The 20,492-nt window shown below is 51.2% G+C and overlaps 1 protein-coding gene across 4 annotated transcripts; it reads left to right on the plus strand.

The window, feature by feature from the left end:
• Positions 1–631: 631 nt before the first annotated feature.
• On the plus strand, positions 632–19,992 carry NELFB (negative elongation factor complex member B). Of its 4 annotated transcripts, none has more exons than XM_053282642.1 (13): positions 632–792; positions 6,896–7,059; positions 7,775–7,874; positions 9,209–9,439; positions 10,527–10,712; positions 11,509–11,621; positions 13,065–13,167; positions 14,080–14,175; positions 15,361–15,503; positions 16,404–16,510; positions 16,861–17,002; positions 18,272–18,380; positions 19,445–19,992. In XM_053282642.1, exons 3-13 carry the CDS (start codon positions 7,824–7,826, stop codon positions 19,580–19,582), a joined length of 1,419 nt encoding a protein of 472 aa, XP_053138617.1. In that variant the 5' UTR covers positions 632–792; positions 6,896–7,059; positions 7,775–7,823; the 3' UTR covers positions 19,583–19,992. The 4 variants fall into 4 exon arrangements, with proteins under 4 accessions (XP_053138617.1, XP_053138614.1, XP_053138615.1 ...); XM_053282639.1 differs by lacking the exon at positions 632–792 and adding an exon at positions 4,631–4,837; XM_053282640.1 differs by lacking the exon at positions 632–792 and adding an exon at positions 4,908–5,191.
• The last annotated feature ends 500 nt before the right edge of the window (positions 19,993–20,492 follow it).

The raw sequence follows: 20,492 nt of genomic DNA on the forward strand, positions 1-20,492 counted from the left end.
GTCCATCTAGCTCAGTATTGTCTTCACAGACTGGCAGCAGCTTCTCTGAGGTTGCAGGCAGGAGTCTCTCTCAGCCCTGCCTTGGAGATGCTGCCAGGGAGGGAACTTGGAACCTAGATGCTCTTCCCAGAGCGGCTCCATCCCCTGAGGGGGAATCTCTTACTTTGCTCACACTTCTAGTCTCCCATTCCTATGCAACCAGGGCGGACCCTGCTTAGCTAAGGGGACAAGTCATGCTGGCGACCACCAGACCAGCTCTCCAGGTTGGTCGGGCCCCCAAGCATGGCTTGATTCCCTCGGTTTGGCCGTCCTTGCTGTGCTTGCCTGGCTTCTGCTGGGCGGACTCTAGAATCCCACGAGGCAATGACCTTCTGCCCAGGCTCAACACAACGACGCCCTTTTGCCAAGCTGCCCAGTGATGCGTGCTGGGGGCGGCTCGGGGAGGGGGGGGTGTTTCTGGCCAGCGGCACCCATTCCAGAGGGACCCGGGCATCGTTGGCGTCCCCATGGCAACGGCCCCGAGGATGGTTTCCCATCACGAGGGGTGAATGAAGCATCAGCAATCTCCACGAACTGGAGCGATCAGGCTCTCTCGCTGCACACGGAGAGACCACGAGCCGGCCTGGGAAGAGAGGCCTCGATGCGGATGGGAAGCCGGGAAGCCGAATCGAGGGGGCTGGGGAGGCGGCATGCTGGATCGGGTTTCATTCTCCCCCCCCCGCCAATGTGGCTAACGGTTTTGGATCCAGATTGCCCACCTGCATTTTTGTGTATCGAGCAAGGGCAAAGAAGGCAGGACATTTTATTTTATTTTATTTGTTTTATTTGTTTTTACATGCATAGCCCGCTCTTCCTCCGAGGAGCTCAGAGCGGTGTACATGGTTATGTTGATCCTCACAACAACCCTGTGAAGTAGGTTAGGCTGAGAGATGCATGACTGGACCAGGGTCACCCAGTGAGCTTCATGGTTGAATGGGGATTCGAACTCGGGTCTTCCCAGTCCTAAATCCAACACTCCTTCCCCCTCCATCTAGACTACAAAGGCCATGGAACAAGGATGCCAGTCCCGTAATCTGGCTCAGTATCTGTCTCAGGGACCGCAGTCTGTGGGGGGGTCTTGAGTTGGGGGTCCAGGACCTGAGGCGCAGAAATCCAAGGTATATTCCCCGTTTGGGGGTCTGGGCTCAGTGCAACATTCCCTGTTAAAGGGGTTTCCCCAGAAGCTGCAGACTCCAACTCCCATAGTCCCCTGCTGCAATGGCATCTGGCTGGGGATGATGGGAGTTGTAGTCAACAAATCCCTGTGAATCCCTGTTACAGGGAACACCGGCTCACTGCCACCATCTTCAATGAGACTTTCTCCCACGTAGTTCTACTACGTAGGGTTTCTGTCCTTTCCCCATTTCCAAATTGGGGGCAAAAAAACCCAAAACTTCCCCTCTTGAATTTCTACCTGCCAGGCAACTGCAGAAGACACAGGAGCCCTTGCAAGGGCCCCCTTGCCCCCTAGGGAGGCTTCTCGATGCCATAATCTTGAACTGAAACTTGTGAATATAAGGAAACTGAAACCCGGGACACTTTTCTCCGGGATCACAACCCTGACAGGCGTCCAACAGGACAGACTTGTTACTCCCGTCATACAACGGGGCGCTGCTGTCACTCTGTTAATGCAAGCCAAAGATTCACGAGGGCTCAGACTGGAGCACAGGACACACACCGCGTGTGCAGGGAAAGGCCGGGTGTGCCACCGGCATCCACAACCAGACTCAATGGGGCAGCTGGGGGCACATAAAAGCCATGTTTCAGATCAGAGCTCTGCCTGCCAGAAGTCCTTCCCAGAGGGTCTCGGCCGTTGAGGTGCTACGGAAGGTTCATCGACATTCCAACTGCTCCGAGATGAGGCCTAGGAGCAGATGTGGCTGCACGTGTGTGCTCAGAAAGGGTTGGGCAGAGAACGAAGCTGAGGGATGGGGCCATCGCTCAGTGAGAGAGCGTCTGCTTTGCACACAGAAGGTCCCAGGTTCACTCCCTGGCAGCATCTCCAGGTAGGGCTGGGAGAGAGTCCTGCCTGAAACCCAGGAGAGCCGCTGCCAGTCAGTGTAGACGGTACTGAGCGAGACAGACCCGTGGTCTGACTTGGTATAAGGCAGATTCCTACGTAGCAGAAGGTCCCAGCCTGAAGCCCTGCATCTGCAGGACCGGGAAAGATCAGAAGATAATACCAAGCTTGATGGGCTAATGGCCTGACCCAGTACAGTATAAGGCGGCTTCATATGCGAAGAAAGGCTTATAGCTGAGCAGAAGAGCATCTGCTTCCCATGCAGAAGGTCCCAAGTTCCATTCCTGGTTGCATCGACAGGCATGGCTGGGGAAGTTCCTTGACAGCTGCTGCCAGCCAGTGTAGGCAACACTGAGCGAGGCAGACCTAGGGTCTGACTCAGCAGGCAGCAACTTCGTACATCCCTATGAGTGTGATCGGAAGAGGGCACAGAGACCCTCCTGGGAAGACCGCGCTTCTGATTGTGTGTGCCGCGTCTCCATTTGCATCGACAGAGTCTATATGGGCTGTGCAGGTCGCAGAGGATCCTTTATGAGGATCATAATTTATAAGGGCCCATCGGCTGAGTTACAGCGAGACAATGCCTTTTCAACTCCCTTCCAGAGAAGGACAGCGTCAGCTGAGAAGGGGAGTCATCCTGGAAGCGGGGCTGCCTCCCCCCCACCCGTCCCCCCACCCTGTCTCATTTCCAGACGCACCGAGATGACTAGCCGTCTGGTTCGGAGGGAGGTCTCATCAATCCTAGCCGTCTGCCCTCTAGGGTAGAGAGAGAGAGAAAGTGGGGGAGGGAAAAAAATCTATTGTGCTCCAACCAGCCCCCTAATTTGTAAATTTCCCCATGCAATATTTATCCGGGCTTCCAGTAAATTGCACCAAAATAATCAAAGCCAGGTCCGGCACCCAAACTGGCCGCCGCTAAGTTAACCCCGCTAGACACAAATAGCTTGTTAAGCAGACTTTGAAAGGAGGGGTTTTGAAAAGGGGTCTTCGCCCGCGCCTCCGCTGCCATGCACTTCCCCACCGGGGGGGAAGCAATTCTTCGGATCCTTGTGCACACAAGAGGGGGTGAAACGCGCTCAGTCCTCAATGTCATCCTGGGGGTCTGGCACAGTCCTGTTCTAGGCCATTTGCACATCCTGCGCACGATGCACAGCTCTGTGGGTACCACAGCATCGTAGAATCAACAGCGCTGTGATTACGGAGCAGGGTTGGGAGGGTGGCATCCCCCCAAACTTCATCCCTTTAATGTGCATCATGAGTAGGCTTTTGCTGTTTACTGGATCCCATCCCTTCTGAATCCTGATTTAGCTAGAGAGCCATTCGGACATTATTTCATAAGTACATGAGAACAGCCCTGCTGGATCAGGCCTAAGGCCCATCCCGTCCAGCACCCTGTTTCACACAGTAGCCCACCAGATGACGCTGGGATAGAGTTGCCATGCCTCCAGAATTTTGGGTTTCACCTGGATTTTAAGCATCCCACCCGGATTCGCCCAGATTTCAGCTTTCACTTAAAAATAAAATAAAATAAAATAAAATAAAATAAAACCTTGTATAAGCGGAGTTAGGGAGCAAAATGATACGTCACTCTTCTGCTCAAAAATTATTTTCAAGCTAATTGACATAATGTGCAAATTAGGCACCCGGATTTGGAAAGCCAGACTACAGCAACCCTATCCAAACCCCTCTTCAAGCCATCCAGGTTGTTGGCTGTCACCCACCTCAGACTGGGGAGACCCGAGTTCAAATCCCCATTCAGCCATGAGACTAGCTGGGTGACTCTGTGCCAGTCACTTCCCTCTCAGCCTAGCCTACTTCACAGGGTTGTTGTGAGGAGGAACTCAAGTATGTAGTACACCATTCTGGGCTCCATGGAGGAAGAGCGGATATAAAATGTAAATCATAATCATAATCTTGTATTGGGGTGGATGACATTGTCACAATAAGGCCTTCAGTATAGCAGCCCTGGGACTCCTTACAGAATAAGAGTTTACCCATCTCCGGTGGTCTTTATTTAATTTTGCTTGCTTGTTTGCTTGCTAATTAATTAATTAATTAATTAATTAATTTTAAAACCCGTTCAAGACACGCCTGTCCTGTCCAGCTCTTAGTTACATTTCATACTGCTTTATTTATTTTGATTGCTGTCTTAAAGAAATATAATAATGCTGTATTTTTTATTACTTTTCTGTAAACCACCTGGGGATAATGGAGCTTACTTTATTCACAAGTTGAAAAGGGAAACTGTTTCGTCCTTTTAGGCTTCGGCTCCTTTCAACCCCGATAGGAGTGGAGCCTCCAGGTGCAGAGGCAGCCTACCTCAAAGTCCCAGCCCAGACACTCATCGTGGGGGGAAACCGTGGGGACGGTCTCCTTGCAGCCTTCCCAAAAGCATCGGATGGTGACCCCTGCGGGGAACAACAGGATGCTGGACTTGGTGGTCTTTAGGGCTCGTCCTTCGCTCCCGTCCGTCCACACACGCCGCAAAGTGATGCGGAGTCCAGACCGGTACTAACTGAGCCCATGAGCGGAACCTTCTGTGCCGGGGCGTAGTTTCCGGGAGGAGCGCACAGCGGAGCGCACCGCAGCGCTCTGGGGGACCGGTTAGGGCGACGGGCCAAGGCCGTTGGTGGGTGGGCGGACTCCCCGAGCCGGCTGGTTGGCGGGTCTTCCGCCATGTTCGCCGGGCTGCAGGAGCTCGGGGTGGCCAACGGGGAAGACCTGAAAGAGACGCTGACAAATTGCACGGAGCCGCTCAAGGCCATCGAGCAGTTCCAGGTGGGTAGGCCTCGTTGCCATGGTGAGAGGTTAACCCCTCAAGTGCCGCCGCTGGGGAGATCCGGGGCTCAGACTGGCGCTGCAAGACGGAGCCGTCTCCTCTTTTCCCCTCTCCCTCCCTCGCTCCCTCGTCGCCCCTTTGGGATAATGCAAGCCCTGCGTGACCACCTGATGTGGAGCAAAGGCGAGCGTGCGAGTGAGCATGTGCAGAGCGCCTTCTTGATTTCTCCAGGGCATCACAAGCAGCTCCGCGACCCTCACCATTCCCTGCCCCTGTTTCTCGTCGCTTTGGAGACCTTGAAAGTCTTGGAGACAGCCCTGGAAAAATGCAAGCCCCGGGAGATCTAATAAGAGGTGATAGTGACTGTGCATCTGAGTAATATGCAGAGTGCCATAACTCCTCTAAGCCCATCACAACCCGCTCCATCACCAACGTGGTGCATAGGAAATGCCCTGCTGAAATAAGAGCCTCCCCATCGCTGACAACTTTTAAAGCGTCTTTAAAGATGCATCTGTTCACCCAGGCTTTTAATTAAATATTGTTTTAATAGTTTTAACCTTGTTTTTAAATTGTTGTAATGTTTTAACTTCTCTGTTGCCATTTATTTTGTTTTAACTAATGTTTTAACTTTTCCCATTGTCATTTATTTTGCTTTGTTGTAAACCGCCCAGAGACGTAAGTTTTGGGCGGTATAAAGATATGTTAAATAAATAAATAAAAATGAAATAAATAGGAACATAGGAAGCTGCCATATACTGAGTCAGACCAGTGGTCCATCTAGCTCAGCATTGTCTACCCAGGCTGGCAGCGGCTTCTCCAAGGTTGCAGGTAGTAATCTCTCTCAGCCCTGTCTTGGAGATGCTGCCAGAGCGGGATCTTGGGACCTTCTGCATGCAAGCGGGCAGGTGCTCTTCTCCTTCCCAGAGTGGCCCCATCCCCTAAGTGGAATATCTTACAGTGTTCACAGGGAGTCTCCCATTCAAATGCAAACCAGGGTGGACCCTGCTTAGCAAAGGGGATAACTCAGGCTTGCTACCACAGGACCAGCTTTCCTGGTCTAAAGGCATATGATGCCGTTACCTTCCTGAAGCTAAGCAGGTCTTGGTGTGGTCAGTACCTAGAGCAGGCCTGCTCAACTTTGGCCCCCCAGCTGTTTTTGGACTACAACTCCCATAATCCCTAGCCATAGCAGCTAATAGCCGGGAATTATGGGAGTTGTAGGCCAACATCTGCAGGAGGGCCGAAGTTGAGCAGGCCTGACCTAGAGGGAAGACCCATACACTGTTCCCTCTAACAGGAATTTCCAGATGTTGTTCACTACAACTCCCAGCTGCAGTGGCCTTTGGCTGGGGATTCTGGGAGTTGTAGTCAACAACATCTGGGAATCCCTGTTAGAGGGAACAGTGTATGGGTCTTCCCTCTAGGTCAGGCCTGCTCAACTTCAACAGTGTATGCCACGTATGGGGATGGGGCCACAGAACATATGCAGAATTTTGGGTAGGGCATCTGTTTTGCACGCAGAAGGTCCCAGGTTAATCTCCAGGGAAAAGAAAGACTCCTACCTGAAACCTTGGAGAGCTGCTGCCAGTCAGCGTAGACAATCCTGAGCTAGATAGACCAAGGGTCTGACTCAGTATAAGGCAGCTTCCTGTCCCCCCCCCCACACTCCCTTCTTGTCTTGGAGGGGGGGGGAGGGATCCTGCAAGCCCCAGAACGTGGAATTATCTAATAGAGCGTAAGTGACCGTTCCATTGCAAAGAACCTTCTCCGTCAATGCCATTTTGTGCTAACAGGCACACCTCTTGACTTTAGTCCATGGCTGAGGAGGACTGCATTTTGCAATATCCGCCTTTAATTTCCTGCGGCGGTCCTCATTTCCTGGAAAACCCCTGTGCCTATTTGGTCCTTTACTGGGGGTGCTCTTTCAAGCGTTTGGTTACTGCATGGGTAGAAATGTCATGCATGGGATCTCATGCGGCATCAAGCTTAGCTCTCATCCTCATCGTTACGAAAAACGTCGGCTACGGGCTCCCGCTAACACTGTGTGCTGTCGACAGACGGAAAATGGCATCCTCCTGCCGTCTCTCCAGTCCGCCCTGCCCTTCTTGGATCTCCACGGCACTCCGCGGCTGGAGTTTCACCAGTCGGTGTTTGGCGAGCTGAGAGAAAAGCTGCTGGAGCGGGTCTCGGCCATTGCCTCCGAAGGAAAGGCGGAAGAAAGGTGTGTTCTTAACACAGGGCTGGACACATCCCAGACGCCAGGGAGCCATGGCGCCTAGAAATTGAACCGTGGCACCTGGGTTGGGATATTCGGAGGTACGGCTATTTAATAACGTCTTTCTTTGTCCCAGGCAACCCTGCTTCTGTTCAAGTATGTTCCTCTTGGGGAGGAGAGCTGATCTTGCACTAGTGCGCATGAATTGCCCCCTTTGCTAAGCAGAGTCTGCCCTGGTTTGCATTTGGATGGGTGACACATTCGAGTGCTGGCTGCTGCAAGATTTTCCCCTTAGGGGATGGGGTCGTAGCTCGGTGGTAGAGCATCTGCTTGCCTGCAGAAGGTCCCAGGTTCAACCCCCGGCAGCATCTCCAGGTAGGGCTGTGAGAGACTCCTGCCTGAAACGTTGGAACGCTGCTGCCAGTCTGTGCAGACAATCCTGAGCTCGATGGACCAAGGGTCTGACTCAGTATAAGGCAACTTCCTATGTTCTTACCTTCCTAAGCCAGCTACCCTCCCGTAGTAATGTCTGCCACTAAGTCCCATAATTTTGCCAAGCATCCATTGTCTGGCTCCTAAATACCTGGGTGGCCTCCAAGATCCGGAGAAAAGTGCCCAACGCCTGTCTTAACGCTGCAGCAGGACGGGAGCGCTTTCCCTTTGGGTCTTCAACTGTACCCAAAAGGGTTTCAGTGCCTCTTTTTCCCCTTTCACGCCCCAGGTACAAAAAGCTGGAAGACCTGCTGGAGAAAAGCTTCCCTTTAGTCAAAATGCCGTCTATACAGCCCGTGGTGATGTGCGTTATGAAACACCTGCCCAAGGTAGAAACGGAGAACGGTTGCTTTTACACCTTCATCTTTCCTCTCTATATCTTCTCAAGGGCTCTCCCCCAGTGACAGAAATTCATACATTGGCCCTAAGGGGGCTTCCTTCCCAGGGTGAAGAGCAACTCATGGGGTGCGGGAGAGGGGATTCTAATTGGGGCTACAATCCGACGGGAAAGGGTTAAATATCCTCTACCCACATGCTGCAGCATGGGTCCTCTTCCCGTACCCTGCCCCCGGCCCCGTTCCTGTCCCCCAATGGCTGCTATTAAAAGGAAGATCTCCAAAGGTTCCTTCCTGTCCTAAAATTTTATAGGAATGCTGTATTCAGAGGCTCAGCTGGGTAATTTTGGAGCCTGGGTTTACAGGCCTTTGGAGGCCCCCTTCCCCTGCAAACTAAGCATCATCATGCCCCGCTGGGCGACCACACCACCCGGGACAGACTAAAGAGGATTTGAGGGCCCCCAGAAGCAGTGGAGGCCCTAGACTTCAGCCCCGAAGTCCAGGGGTGAAAGCTCCTCTGGCTGTATTAGTTTCCCGTATTAAGTGTGGGGAGATCTCCCATTTACTTTGATGCTATAGGAATGCTGTAGCAGCTTTAAAAACCCCACATACACAAGGACAATCTATATGTTTAAAAGGGTGTGCATTGGGCCCTAGATCACATGATTTGATGGGAATTGTGACTTTCTTCTATAGTGACACTAATAATGTAGTCTTAATGCTATCTTGGCGCCTTTGTCAGGGGAAATTTGCATTATTTGTCAAAAAAAGCCAACAACAACCAGGAGAGCTGTGCAGAGAGCTGTGATCGGTGGAATGGACATTATCTGGTGAAAAGCATGCTGTTAAATATAAAGAGCACGATCCGATCCAATGAATATCTATATACCACTTTTCAAGAAAAGTTCCCAGAGCGGTGTGGTTTACATAGAAAGAAAGAAAGACAGAAAGAAAGAAAGAGAAAGATGGCTCCCTGTCCCCAAAGGGGTAACAAAAATAAAAAATAAAAAAACGAACATAAGAGAGACCCCAGCAACAGCCACTGGAGGGACACTGTGCTGAGGCTGGATAGGGCCAGTTGCTCTCCTCCCTGCTCAAGAAAGAGAATCGCCACTTCAAAAGGGTCCCTTTTTGCTCAGTTGGCAGGGTTAGAGCACTGGCTGACATACAAACGGTCACACAGGAGTGACTCTAAATGACTAATTTCAGTAGGACAATTTGGGAGTAATTTAGCCTGTCCGTCAACCACTGTGGCTAGGGTTTGGCTCAGAACAGGCCTTCTTCATAACTCCCGTTTGTCTCTTCCCTCACGGCATGGCATCTCGCAGGTTCCCGAAAAGAAGCTGAAACTGGTGATGGCCGACAAGGGTCTATACAAGGCGTGTGCTGTGGAGGTGAAGCGTCAGATCTGGCAGGATAACCAGGCCCTGTTCGGCGACGAGGTGTCCCCGCTCTTGAAGCAGTACATCCTGGAGAAGGAGAATGCCTTGTTCAGCAGCGACCTCTCTGTTCTGCACCACTTCTTCAGCCCTTCTCCCAAAATGAGGCGCCAGGGAGAGGTAAGACTGGGGCACAAGTCAGCATTGAGCTTGTGAGTGGGCATAGGAAACTGCCGTCTGCTGAGTCAGACCATTGGTCCTCCTAGCTCATTATTGTCCACACTGACTGGTAGCAGCTCTCCAAGGTTTCAGGCAGGAGTTGCTCCCAGAGATGCTGCCAGGGATTGAACTGGGGACCTACTGCATGCAAAGCAGAAGGATCTTCACATATGACGCTGCCTTATACCAGGTCAGGCCCTGCCCTTCTGATCTTTCCCAGTCCTGCAGGTGCAGGGCTTGTAACCTCATCCAGAACAGGCAGATCTAAACCATCTCTTGGTCCTGGCCCCCCACAGTCAATACCTCCATCTTATTTGGATTCAACTTGAGTTTGTTATCCCTCATCCAACCCATTACTGCCTCCAGACAGGCATTTAGGGAAGATATGCCATTTCCTGATGAGGTCAACATGGAGAAGTAGATCTCGATGTCATCAGTTGATAACACCCTGCACCAAAGCCCCTGATGATCTCTCCCAGTGGTTTCATGTAGATGTTATAGAGACTGGAGACAGTATGGAGCCTTGTGGAACTCCACACTTTAGTTCTCGCTTTGCAGAGCAACAGTCGCCAAGCGACACCATCTGGAATCAACCAGAGAGGTAGTAACGGAAGCACTGTAAAACAGTGCCACCCAATCCCGCCTCACTCAGGCGGTCCAGAAGGATGCCATGGTCGATGGTGTCGAAAGCTGCAGAGAGAGCCAAAAGGATCAGCAGAGTCACACTCCCTTTGTCAGCAGCCAGTTGGAGATCGTGCGTCAGGCCGACCAAGGCAGTCTCAACTCCATAGCCCACACGAAAGCCAGTTTGAAATGGGTCCAGATAATCTTTTAAATTATCTTTTAAATTTGGTGTGTGTGTGTTGGTGGTTTTTAATGTTGGTTTTAAGGTTTTAAATGTAACTTTTATGGAATTTTGTTGTGTTTTAACTTTTGTAAACCGCCTTGAGATACATTATGAAAGGGATATAAAAATTGAACAATCAATCAATCAATCAATCAAATGCGTTGAGGGTGCTTAGAGGTGTCTCGTCTCTCTGGCTCGAAGGTGGTTCAGAAGCTCACGCAGATGATTGGGAAGAACGTGAAGCTGTACGACATGGTGCTGCAATTCCTCCGGACCTTGTTCCTCCGCACGCGAAACGTCCACTACTGCACGCTGAGGGCAGAGCTCCTCATGTCACTCCACGACCTGGACATCAGCGAGATCTGCACGGTTGACCCCTGCCACAAGGTACGTGTGGGAAGGCTGGGACCTTGCGCTCTTTGGGATGGCCACGAGCCGCTTCCGCATCCACGAGCCATCTGTGGGTATCGATACCCTCTGGCGGGACAGCCATTGTGATTCTTGACAAGGTCTACACACCCCGAGAGATGGAAAAGAGGCAACAGTGTTGCTGTACTTCCAGCTTTCAATGTGTGATCACCAGGGCTGCAGAAACCCACTAGTCTACTAGTCTGTGACGAGTGAAAAATGATGCCTGGCGAGTGAAAAAAGTCCCAATGAGCAATGTACCAATATAGCTTGACGAGTAAAATATTTTGCCTGGCTGATAAACTGAGCCAACATTCTTCACCCCTGGTGATCACCCCTTTATTATCCCGGCCTCCAAACCACTTTGCCCAGAGCAAAGTTTTAGAAATGCAAAAACGACTATAAAAGTGTATCAATGTTGTCAGAGACACGGAAGCAGGCCTGAATGTCCTCCAGATATTACTCCATGGCGAGAGTACTATTTGCTCTTTGCAACCCTAACGCTAACCCCAATCCTTTGCTCTGTGTGTATGTATTACTGCTGTACTGGTCTGTGACTGGTCAAATCAAAAGGATTTGATTTGATTGCAATTTTCCCCTAAGGGTTTGGGGGTTGGGATCAAGAAGGGGTGGTCACAGCTTTCGAATCAAGGGACGAGGTTTCTCCTTAATGTCCTATAATTCCTCATGTCGATTATGTGAATGGCCGTAATGGATCTGCGTCTTCTCCAAGTATGCGTTTCCACGGAGGGTTGAATCTTTGCTTCCTTGACAGTTCACCTGGTGCTTGGACGCCTGTATCCGAGAGAAGTTTGTGGACAACAAGCGCGCTCGAGAACTGCAGGGATTCTTAGACGGGGTGAAGAAAGGCCAAGAACAAGTACTAGGGTGAGGCGTCTTGGCCAGTGGCCTACTGTTGCTTAATGTCACACTGGCATCACATTCAAAACACTTTGTTCACAGAACAGCACACCAGCTTCCGAGTTACACAAGTCTCTTCGTCAGGCTGGAGGTTAAAGGAAGGCTTTTGGAAAGTTGCGGGGAGAGGTGTTCCTCAGAGAGGGCATGGTGTTAATCGCTGCTTCCCATCTCTTCTGGTGGGAAATGCTTGTGGAGAAGTTGGGTTGGAACTGTTCTTTCTGTGAAAGCTCTCGGGTCACACAGGGGTATTCAGGGGCTGAAAATGGAATGGAAGGATCTCCCCTTGGAAATGTCCATTCACATTGTGATAAAGTAGCCACCAAGAAGAAGTTTCAGACACAATGGTCAATTTAAATAGAAGGAACACCATTTATGTCTATCTGTATGTATCCTTCCGGAGAGGGTTTTAAAAATGGTTTTCAGAGGCAAAATTTCCTTGTTTTGAAGTATGGTATTCCCAGATCACTGACCTGATGCAAGTTTCAATGAAATGGAATGCTCGTCTTGCCAGATTTGGCTTTTTTAAAGCCACATTTTGGGTGACGGCCCGTATTTTCCCCAAACCCTCAGATTTGAGGGAAAGGGTATCCTAGTCATTGTCCACTTCCCAGGAGCACCATCCCAGGTCTCCCGGGGGCTTTGGGAAATCCTCCTGCCTCTAATTCCCAGGTCTCCTTGCTTGTAGCGTTTTGATTTTTACCCTGTTTGTGACGACGAAGCCTTGATAATAACCCGATGCGTTAATCAACAACCCTTCGAATAAGACGGTATAGTGACAATGTGATATGCATTATCCACAATTCACCAGCTTCCCCCCACCCCGCCGAGACCTCTTTAATAAGCAAATATATGTTAAAAACAGATGTTCAACAGGTGTTCATTGGTGATTGAGTGTGGGTGTGGACTTTTATTTTATGGTGTTTTGTTTTCTCCCTTCCATTGTTGCTCTTCCTGTTATGTGAGTTGGGAATTTCTCCCCTCCCTCCGACTATGCGATATTGGGGGTTTGAAATGGGATTGCCCCTGTAACAGGATGGTCTGGTTGCTGTCAGTCTTTTTGCTGAATCACTGGCATTGAGTTGTATTTAAGAGGCACAACTCAGACACTTTTGTATAGCACTGAGGCTGGTGTTTTGCATCGCAACGTCTGCTAAGAAAGAGCGCCTCTTTTTGACATATGTTTGCTCATTAAAGAGGTCTCGGGGGGGAAAGCGAATAGCCCTTTGGCTAACTAGCTAGCAAATTGAGATCACTAGACTCAATCCAGATGGTCTGGATGGTGCATAAAATGAAATATATAACTTTCATCTAAATAAGGGGCAGAAACAATCTGCTCGTGCGAGCTGAAATCACTGCCTGGTCTTACCCAAGCTTGATGCACCATTGTTTTTCTGCTTTCCCCCCTACAAGGGACTTATCCATGATCCTGTGCGACCCGTTTGCCATCAACACCTTAGCGCTGAGCACCATCCGCCACTTGCAGGAGCTAGTTGGGCAGGACATGTTACCCAGGGTGAGTTGGAGAAGCAGACAGTAAGGAGAGCTTGTCTTGCAGTAGCGAGCATGAAGCAGTTAAGTCGGGGTTTGTGCAGAACTGGCTGGTCTGGTTGGGTTCGAGTCCAAACTGTACCCGGACCAGGCCAGTCCAGTCCGGCACTCCCTCAAACCCACCCCGGTGTTTTAGGAAACATAGGAAACTGCCATATACTGCGTCAGACCATTGGTCTATCCAGCTCAGTATTGTCTTCACAGACTGGCAGCGGCTTCTCCAAGGTTGCAGGCAGGAATCTCTTTCAGCCCTATCTTGGAGAAGCCAGGGAGGGAACTGGGAACCTTCTTCTGCTCTTCCCAGAGCGGCTCCATCCCCTGAGAGGAATATCTTGCAGTGCTCACACATCAAGTCTCCCATTCAGATGCAACCAGGGCAGACCCTGCTTAGCTATGGGGACCAGTCAGGCTTGCTACCACAAGACCAGCTCTCCTCTCCTTTGTGTTTTGTTTTGTTTTATTAATTTTTTTACACTTACCCCTCCCCGGGCAGTTGTCCAAGGTGGTGGTGGGAGTCCGCGGAGGTTCCCCCTCCCCCTGCCAGCCTCCCTTATTCCAAGAACCAGGCCCCTTCAAAATGGCTGCCGCGCCTATGGGGGACGGCTGAAAACCGGCTGATTCCTGGATTAATGGAGGGCAGCGAGGGGAGGGGGACCCTCCATGGACACCCCCACCCCACCGACTTGGACAACCTCCCCGGAGGGGGTAACTGTTTTTTTTTTAATTGGATTTAAAAAATAAATAAATTACAAACCCCTAGGGGTTTTGGTCCGGGAAGGTTTGTTTCAACCCTGAACAGTCTAACCAAACCAAGAACTGTAACTGACAAAGTAGATATGAGGGTCGTAATGGACGTCTTTCCTTCTCGTGTTTCCAGGAGAGTCCCGATCTCCTCCTCTTGCTGAGGATGTTGTCGCTGGGGCAGGGAGCTTGGGACATGATTGACAGCCAGATCTTCAAGGAGCCCAAAATGGTAGAGTGCCCGTCCTGGTCGCGTGGAGTCCCCTTCAGGGCCTAAAGCCGGGGTGCAGGACTTGGTCCCTCCTGCAGATGTTGGAGGTTAACTTCCATAACCCCCGACCGCTGGCCGCTGCGGTCCAGAAACAGCCGGAGGGCCAAAAGTGTGCAGCCCTGGTCTGTGGCCTCGCTCTCCTTGGGATGGTCAACCAACGTCGGGACTGCACAACTTTGAACTTAGCACTCAGGTGGAATGCTCCTCATTGCCTTTTTAAGCGTCCCCGCCACATGTCCAGGAGCAGGCCTGTGGTTCCTCTTCTCCGCAACCTCCGAATTTTCTACGAGGGATTTTTGTTTTGGTTTTGTGTAGGGAGACATTCCATCACAGGTGTCCCCACCTGCTGTCTGAAATGCTGCGGGCCAGACATGGGTTGACCACTTCTGGGAATCAGACCTACGTTCAGAAAGGGGGCCGTTCTGAATAGCAAATCCTCCCTCCCTTTCAGATGCCTAATGACCCAAAAGCTCCGCTTCAGAATTTTACTGACTGCGCTAGCGTGATTCCATACCTTAATGAGCAATTAATTACTTGCCACTTGACAAAGCTCCAGCCACCTGCAAAATGTTGTTCTCTTTAAAGTATTGCAGTGTGTGCTTCTCTCTGAATGGAGTCGCTCCCATCAGCTGGCTCCGTCGCTCCCAAGTATAAAATCCTCCCATGCATTTTGTGCGTTTGGGTGAAAGCGTCGTGGCAGTTCCTGGATACGCTGCCGGATATCTTGGAGAACCTGCAAAGAGGCACCTTTAAAAGTGGTGGTTGTCTGTATTGAGCAGGGGGAGAGCAACTGGCCCTCTCCATCCCCAGCACAGCATCCCTCCAGTGGCTGTTGCTGGGGTCTGGTCTTGTTTTTCTTTTTGAGATGGTGAGCCCTTTGGGAGCCGTTTTACTCATTTATTTATATCGATGGAAAGCGCTTTGGGAACTTTTTGATGAAAAGCTGTATATAGATATTGGTTGTACTCATATGCATCGTATATCCCATAATTTCTTTCTTTCTTTCTTATTTATTTATTCAAAATATTTCTATGCTACCCATAACTTGCGTCTCTGGGTGGCTTACAATTAAAATTATTTAAAACATTAAATCAATTAGCAATGCTCTTGACGGAGCTTTTCTGATCCTTGGTGTCTTTCCCAAAGGAGGTGGACTTGATCACCAAATTCTTACCAGTGCTGATGTCCTTTGTGGTGGACGACTACACGTTCACCGTTGACCAGAAGCTGCCTTCGGAAGACAAGGGCCCCGCTCCTTACCCCAGCGCCATCCCAGAAATGTTTCCCAAGTGAGTTGTCCCTGCCGCTGAAGCATCTGCCAATTAACTGGTTTTTCTTAACCAAGGCCCATGGGCTCGATGCAAAATGGCAGCTCAGGGGAAGACGCCAGTTGCCTCCTCCACCCCATGAGCCAAATATTGCTGTGCAGGGGTTAGAGGGTTGGACTTGGAGCGGGGAGACCCGAGTTCAAATCCCCACCCAGCCACAAAACTCATTGGGCAACTCTGGGCCAGTCGCTTCTCTCTGCAGCTAACCTACCTCACGGGGTTGTTGGGAGGATAGGCATAACTATGTGCAATGCTCTGGGCCCCTTGGAGGAAAGGCGGGATAGAAGTGTGGAAATAAATAATGAACAGCTGTCTATTAAATGGGCCCACGGGCAATCTGGCCACGTAGGGCCTTCTACTGAGCCAGAGTAGGTTAGCAAGGTTCCGGGCTCGGACTGGCAGCGGCTCTCTAGGGTTTCAGCCAGAGAAAACGCCCTCTGCGTGCCAAGTCAGTGTTCTACACTGAGCTACGGCCTCATCCTCCATGCCCTAATTTGCTGGGCCAACTTACTTCGGGTAGGCCAGGACGCTGCCTTCTGAGTGCGGCCCTCGGTCCACCTAGCTCAGTGTTGTCTACTCGGACTGGCAGCAGCTCCCCAGCGTCTCAAGTAGGGGTCTCCCCCAGCCCTACCTGGAGATGCTGCCAGGGATTGAACCTGGGGCCTCCTGCCTGCCAAGCAGTTGCTCTGCCACTGAGCTCCGTCCCCGCCCCCTAGGACGGGATGTGTGGGTTTTACGACACTCCTTGGAGGAAGACCAGGAGGGCAGTCATTTAGTCAGCCGGATAAAAAAACGCCGTTTCCCTTTGGCTCATTCCCGCAAGCCGTAAACCCATGCTCCCCCCCACCCCGTATGCCCCAGGTTCCTGCAGGAGCACCGCATCGCCTGCGAGATTGGACTCTACTACATGCTGCACATCACGAAGCAGAGGAACAAGAACGCGTTTCTCCGGCTGCTGCCAGCCCTGGGTGAGTCGGCGGTTCAAGGCTGGCATCTCCCCTTTCTAGCTGGCCCCCTGCAGAACGCCGGGCATCCCTCTTGATCCCTGCCACGAGGGTTCTCCGCCTCGGGACGCAAGAACGTCAGAAGAGCCCTGCTGGATTCCTGTTAGGGCAGGCCTGCTCAACTTGGGCCCTCCTGCAGATGTTGGCCTACAACTCCCACAATCCCTGGCTATGGGCCACTGTGGCTGGGCATTTGGGGAGTTGTAGTCCAAAAACAGCTGGAGGGGGCAAAGTTGAGCAGGCCTGTGTTAGAAGGAACACTGCTCTCCAGCACCCGTAAGGCTTCACGGCACCTTCTTTGATCCATCCTGCAGCGGAGACCTTCAACGATTTGGCCTTCAGTGATATTTTCCTGCATCTGCTCACGGGGAACCTCACCCTCCTGGCGGACGAATTTGCCCAAGAGGACTTCTGCGGCAGCCTTTTTGACAGCTTCTTCCTGGCTGCCTGCTCAAGGTAACGCCGTCAATGGCCAGTCCCCTCTATTTATGTCTGTACCTGGCGTGTTCCTCTCTTGGGCTTCCAGCAGAGTTTTGTTTCATGATGGCTCTGGTCGGAAATGCCCACGGCCCTTTCTCCCTTACGCAGCAATCAAGAAGCTCCTCCTCAAATCTGACTGGCTACATTAGCCTATTTTCAGACCTCCGTGAACCTACAAATGAGAAAGCTCCAACCAGAGCACTTTGCACCTGCGAAATGTGATCTTTAACGTATGGCAGTGCATGCTTCAGTTTGATTAGGGGTTGTGTCCCTTTGCTTTGTAACCTGCTGTGTTTCTTTCTCTGGCTCTCAACAAAGCCCTGTTGCTTGATGGCTTTGGGTTCTGTGAGGTGTGGGAAGTGTGTGGGTTTAATGCTCAGATTTCTTATATGCTATGGAGTTGCCTGTGGTTCAGATTTTTTTGGAAAGAGGTTCTGGATAATATAGAAATAACAACAAAAATTGAAATTGATAGATTGTCCAAAGTGGTTCTGAACCTCTGATTTAAATTTTTAATTGTTGCTCTGTTTTAAATTGTAAAGTGCCCAGAGATGTTATATGGGGCAGTATATAAATGCAATAGATAGATAAATTGGTGGAAGAAAGTTTGGGAGATGGAGGTGGTTGTAGGAATGTAGGAAGCCTCCATATACTGAGTCAGACCCTTGGTCCATCTAGCTCAGTATTGTCTGCACAGACTGGCAGCGGCTTCTCCAAGGTTGCAGGCAGGAGCCTCTTTCAGCCCCATCTTGGAGATGCCGGGGAGATGGGGACTTGGAATCTTCTGCATGCAAGCATGCAGGTGCTCTTCCCAGAGCGGCCCCATCCCCTGTGGGGAATCTCTTCCAGTGCTCACACATGTAGTCTCCCATTCAAATGCAAACCAGGGCAGACCCTGCTTAGCAATGGGGACAATTCAGAATGTTGAAATTAACAGAATGTATAAGATTGAGGGGGCATTTTCCTGTATTCAGTGGAGTCTGTTTTCGAAGGCAAAGTTTCATATGGATTGTAATGTGTTGGTATTAAGAAAGTGATGCTATTTTCTTACCCTTTTTATGGCTCTGTGAGGATATTTATGGTAATGGTTGCCTTAGAAAAGGTTAGTCTTTTTATTGATAATTGTTGATGGCTGGTCAAATGTAGCCTTTCTGTATTTTGGAAAATGTAAAAAAAGAAAAGAAGGAAATGCAAGACCGAAAAGGGACTGTGGGCCTAAATGCAATCCCTTCCCCTACTCCCCAGGAAGGAGAACGTCCATAGGCACGTGCTGAGGTTGCTGCTTCACCTGCATCACAAAGTGGCCCCTGCCAAGCTGGAGGCCTTGCAGAAGTCGTTGGAACCTACCAAGCAGGTAAGAGGGGGAGGAGGAAGAAAGGAACCTCTAAGGCTAAAGGCAGGTAGATACAGACCGGCGTTTGGCCCAGCAGGCTTTTATTGGGCACATGCTGCATTTAAGACCTGGAAGAATCTCTGTGTCTGTACATGCGCACTCCCTCCCTGCTGGTCTAAAAGCTGCCACCTGTCGAGTCTGGCCATTGCTCCATTAGGTTCAGTTTTGTCATCACTGACTAGCAGCAGCGGCCAGGCAGGAGTCTCTCCCAGGCCTATTTGGAGATGTTGCCAGGGGGTGGAACCTGGGACCTTCTCCCTGCAAAATACTCTACCACTAAGCTATGGATGCTCCTGCCTGCAACCGTTGCCAGTCTGGGTAGACAATGTTGAACTAGATGGACCAAGGGTCTGACTCAGTATGTGGCAGCTTCCTACGTTCCTATAAGCCCTATTCACATGTTACATTCCATGCACGTAGAGTCTGTGAACAGGGCATGCCTCTGTTTGTTTCCCCTAAGGGGAAGATCTTGCTGTACTCACACGTGGAGTCTCCCCTTCAAATGCAAACCTGGGCATGCCCTGCTTAGCAAAGGGGGCCATTCCTGCTCGCTGCCACAAGGCCAGATCTCCTCCCCTAGGAGAACTATAAACAGGAGGTAAGGAACGCTGTTAAGCCACCTAATGGCGCAGCGGGGAAATGACTTGACTAGCAATCCAGAGGTTGCCAGTTCGAATCCCTGCTGGTATGTCTCCCAGACTATGGGAAGCAGCAATATAGGAAGGTGCCGAAAGGCATCGTCTCATACTGTGGGGGAAGAGGCAATGGTCATCCCCGCCTGTATTCTACCAAAGACAACCACAGGGCTCTGTGGTCACCACAAGTCGAAACCGACTCGACGGCACACTTTACCTTTAATGAACGCTGTTACTGATGGTGTGTTTTGTGTTGGGAAAGAAGGCGGTGGGGAGGGGGGGACCCCACTCATAGCACAAGGCTTTTCTCTCTGCTAGTAACGCTTCGAATAAACTGATTTGCGCTTTTCTTTTCCCTGCGTCTCCTCCTGGGGGCATCTCGTCGGGCAGAGCGGCGAAGCCGTGAAGGAGCTTTACAGTCAGCTCGGCGAGAAACTGGAACTCCGCAAGCCCAGCCCGGCCCAGGTGGCCGACGCCCCGTCCGTGGACTTGCCCCTGCCCGCGGTGTCCAACCCAACCCCTCTCTAGGATGCCCGCGCCCCGATCTGGCCGGCCTCCGGACTGTTTTTCCTTCCACGCAGCAACGGAGACCGGCCACCCACCTTACAAACGGACAGGAGCCGCTTGGCTGTCTCTCTCAAGGACCCCTCTTCCTCCGGAATGTTTCACCCCCCTCCGTGGCACTTTCCATGGCGACGTTCTCAAGGTCCTTCACTACGGTGGGGAAGCCGGCGGTGTCTGTTTCGGTCTGTTTTTATTTTGTTTTTAGAGGCAGGGAGGCTGAAGGACCAGCTGCGTTTTCCCAAGACGTGATGCCCTAAGAGGTGGTTGCATTTTTTTTAAAAAAACCCAAATTTCGGGTAACTTAACGGGTTGGGATTATTTGTAGAGCGTGGTTTCTCCTAGTCAGGGCAGAGAAATTAAAGTTTTCAAGGCCCTCCGTTTGCATGGGGTCTTACTTGGCCTGGGTGCTTTCTTTCCCCACTGCAGTTCTGCCTTTTTCGGTTTGCCCCACTGCTGGCCGGCAGACCCCACGCACGTCTCAGAGGGGTAAAGGCAGAGGAGCAGCAAGCGGAAGGCGTTCTCTTCAGCCTAGTGCAGGCCACTTAGATGCTCAAGCCCTTAGGAGGAGGCAGCAGGGTGTCGCCGGACCGGCCTGGAGCCGAGGAAGCGGCCTTATACTGAGTCAGACCCTTGGTCCATCTCAGCATTGTCTGCACTGACTGGCAGCAGCTCTCCAAGGTTTCGGGCAGGCGTCTCTCCCAGCCCTACCTGGAGATGCTGCCAGGGAGTGAACCTGCGACATTCTGCATGCCAGCAGATGCTCTTAGCACTGAGCTAAAGCCCCATCCCCTAAGGGGAATCTCTTGCAGCAGAGAGTGCTCAAACTGAGTCATGGGTGAAGGACGTCCAGGGAGTCATGTTTGTGGGTTGTGGC

Source organism: Hemicordylus capensis, chromosome 17 (assembly GCF_027244095.1).
Source record: "Hemicordylus capensis ecotype Gifberg chromosome 17, rHemCap1.1.pri, whole genome shotgun sequence".
NCBI lineage: Eukaryota > Metazoa > Chordata > Lepidosauria > Squamata > Cordylidae > Hemicordylus > Hemicordylus capensis.

Coding starts and splice junctions, on each gene's coding strand:
- NELFB (XM_053282639.1), top strand. CDS start 4,736: ATGTTCGCCGGGCTGCAGGAGCTCGGGGTGGCCAACGGGGAAGACCTG. Junction 4,838..6,895: donor AGGCCATCGAGCAGTTCCAG/GTGGGTAGGCCT, acceptor TGCTGTCGACAG/ACGGAAAATGGCATCCTCCT. Junction 17,003..18,271: donor TTCCTGGCTGCCTGCTCAAG/GTAACGCCGTCA, acceptor CCTACTCCCCAG/GAAGGAGAACGTCCATAGGC.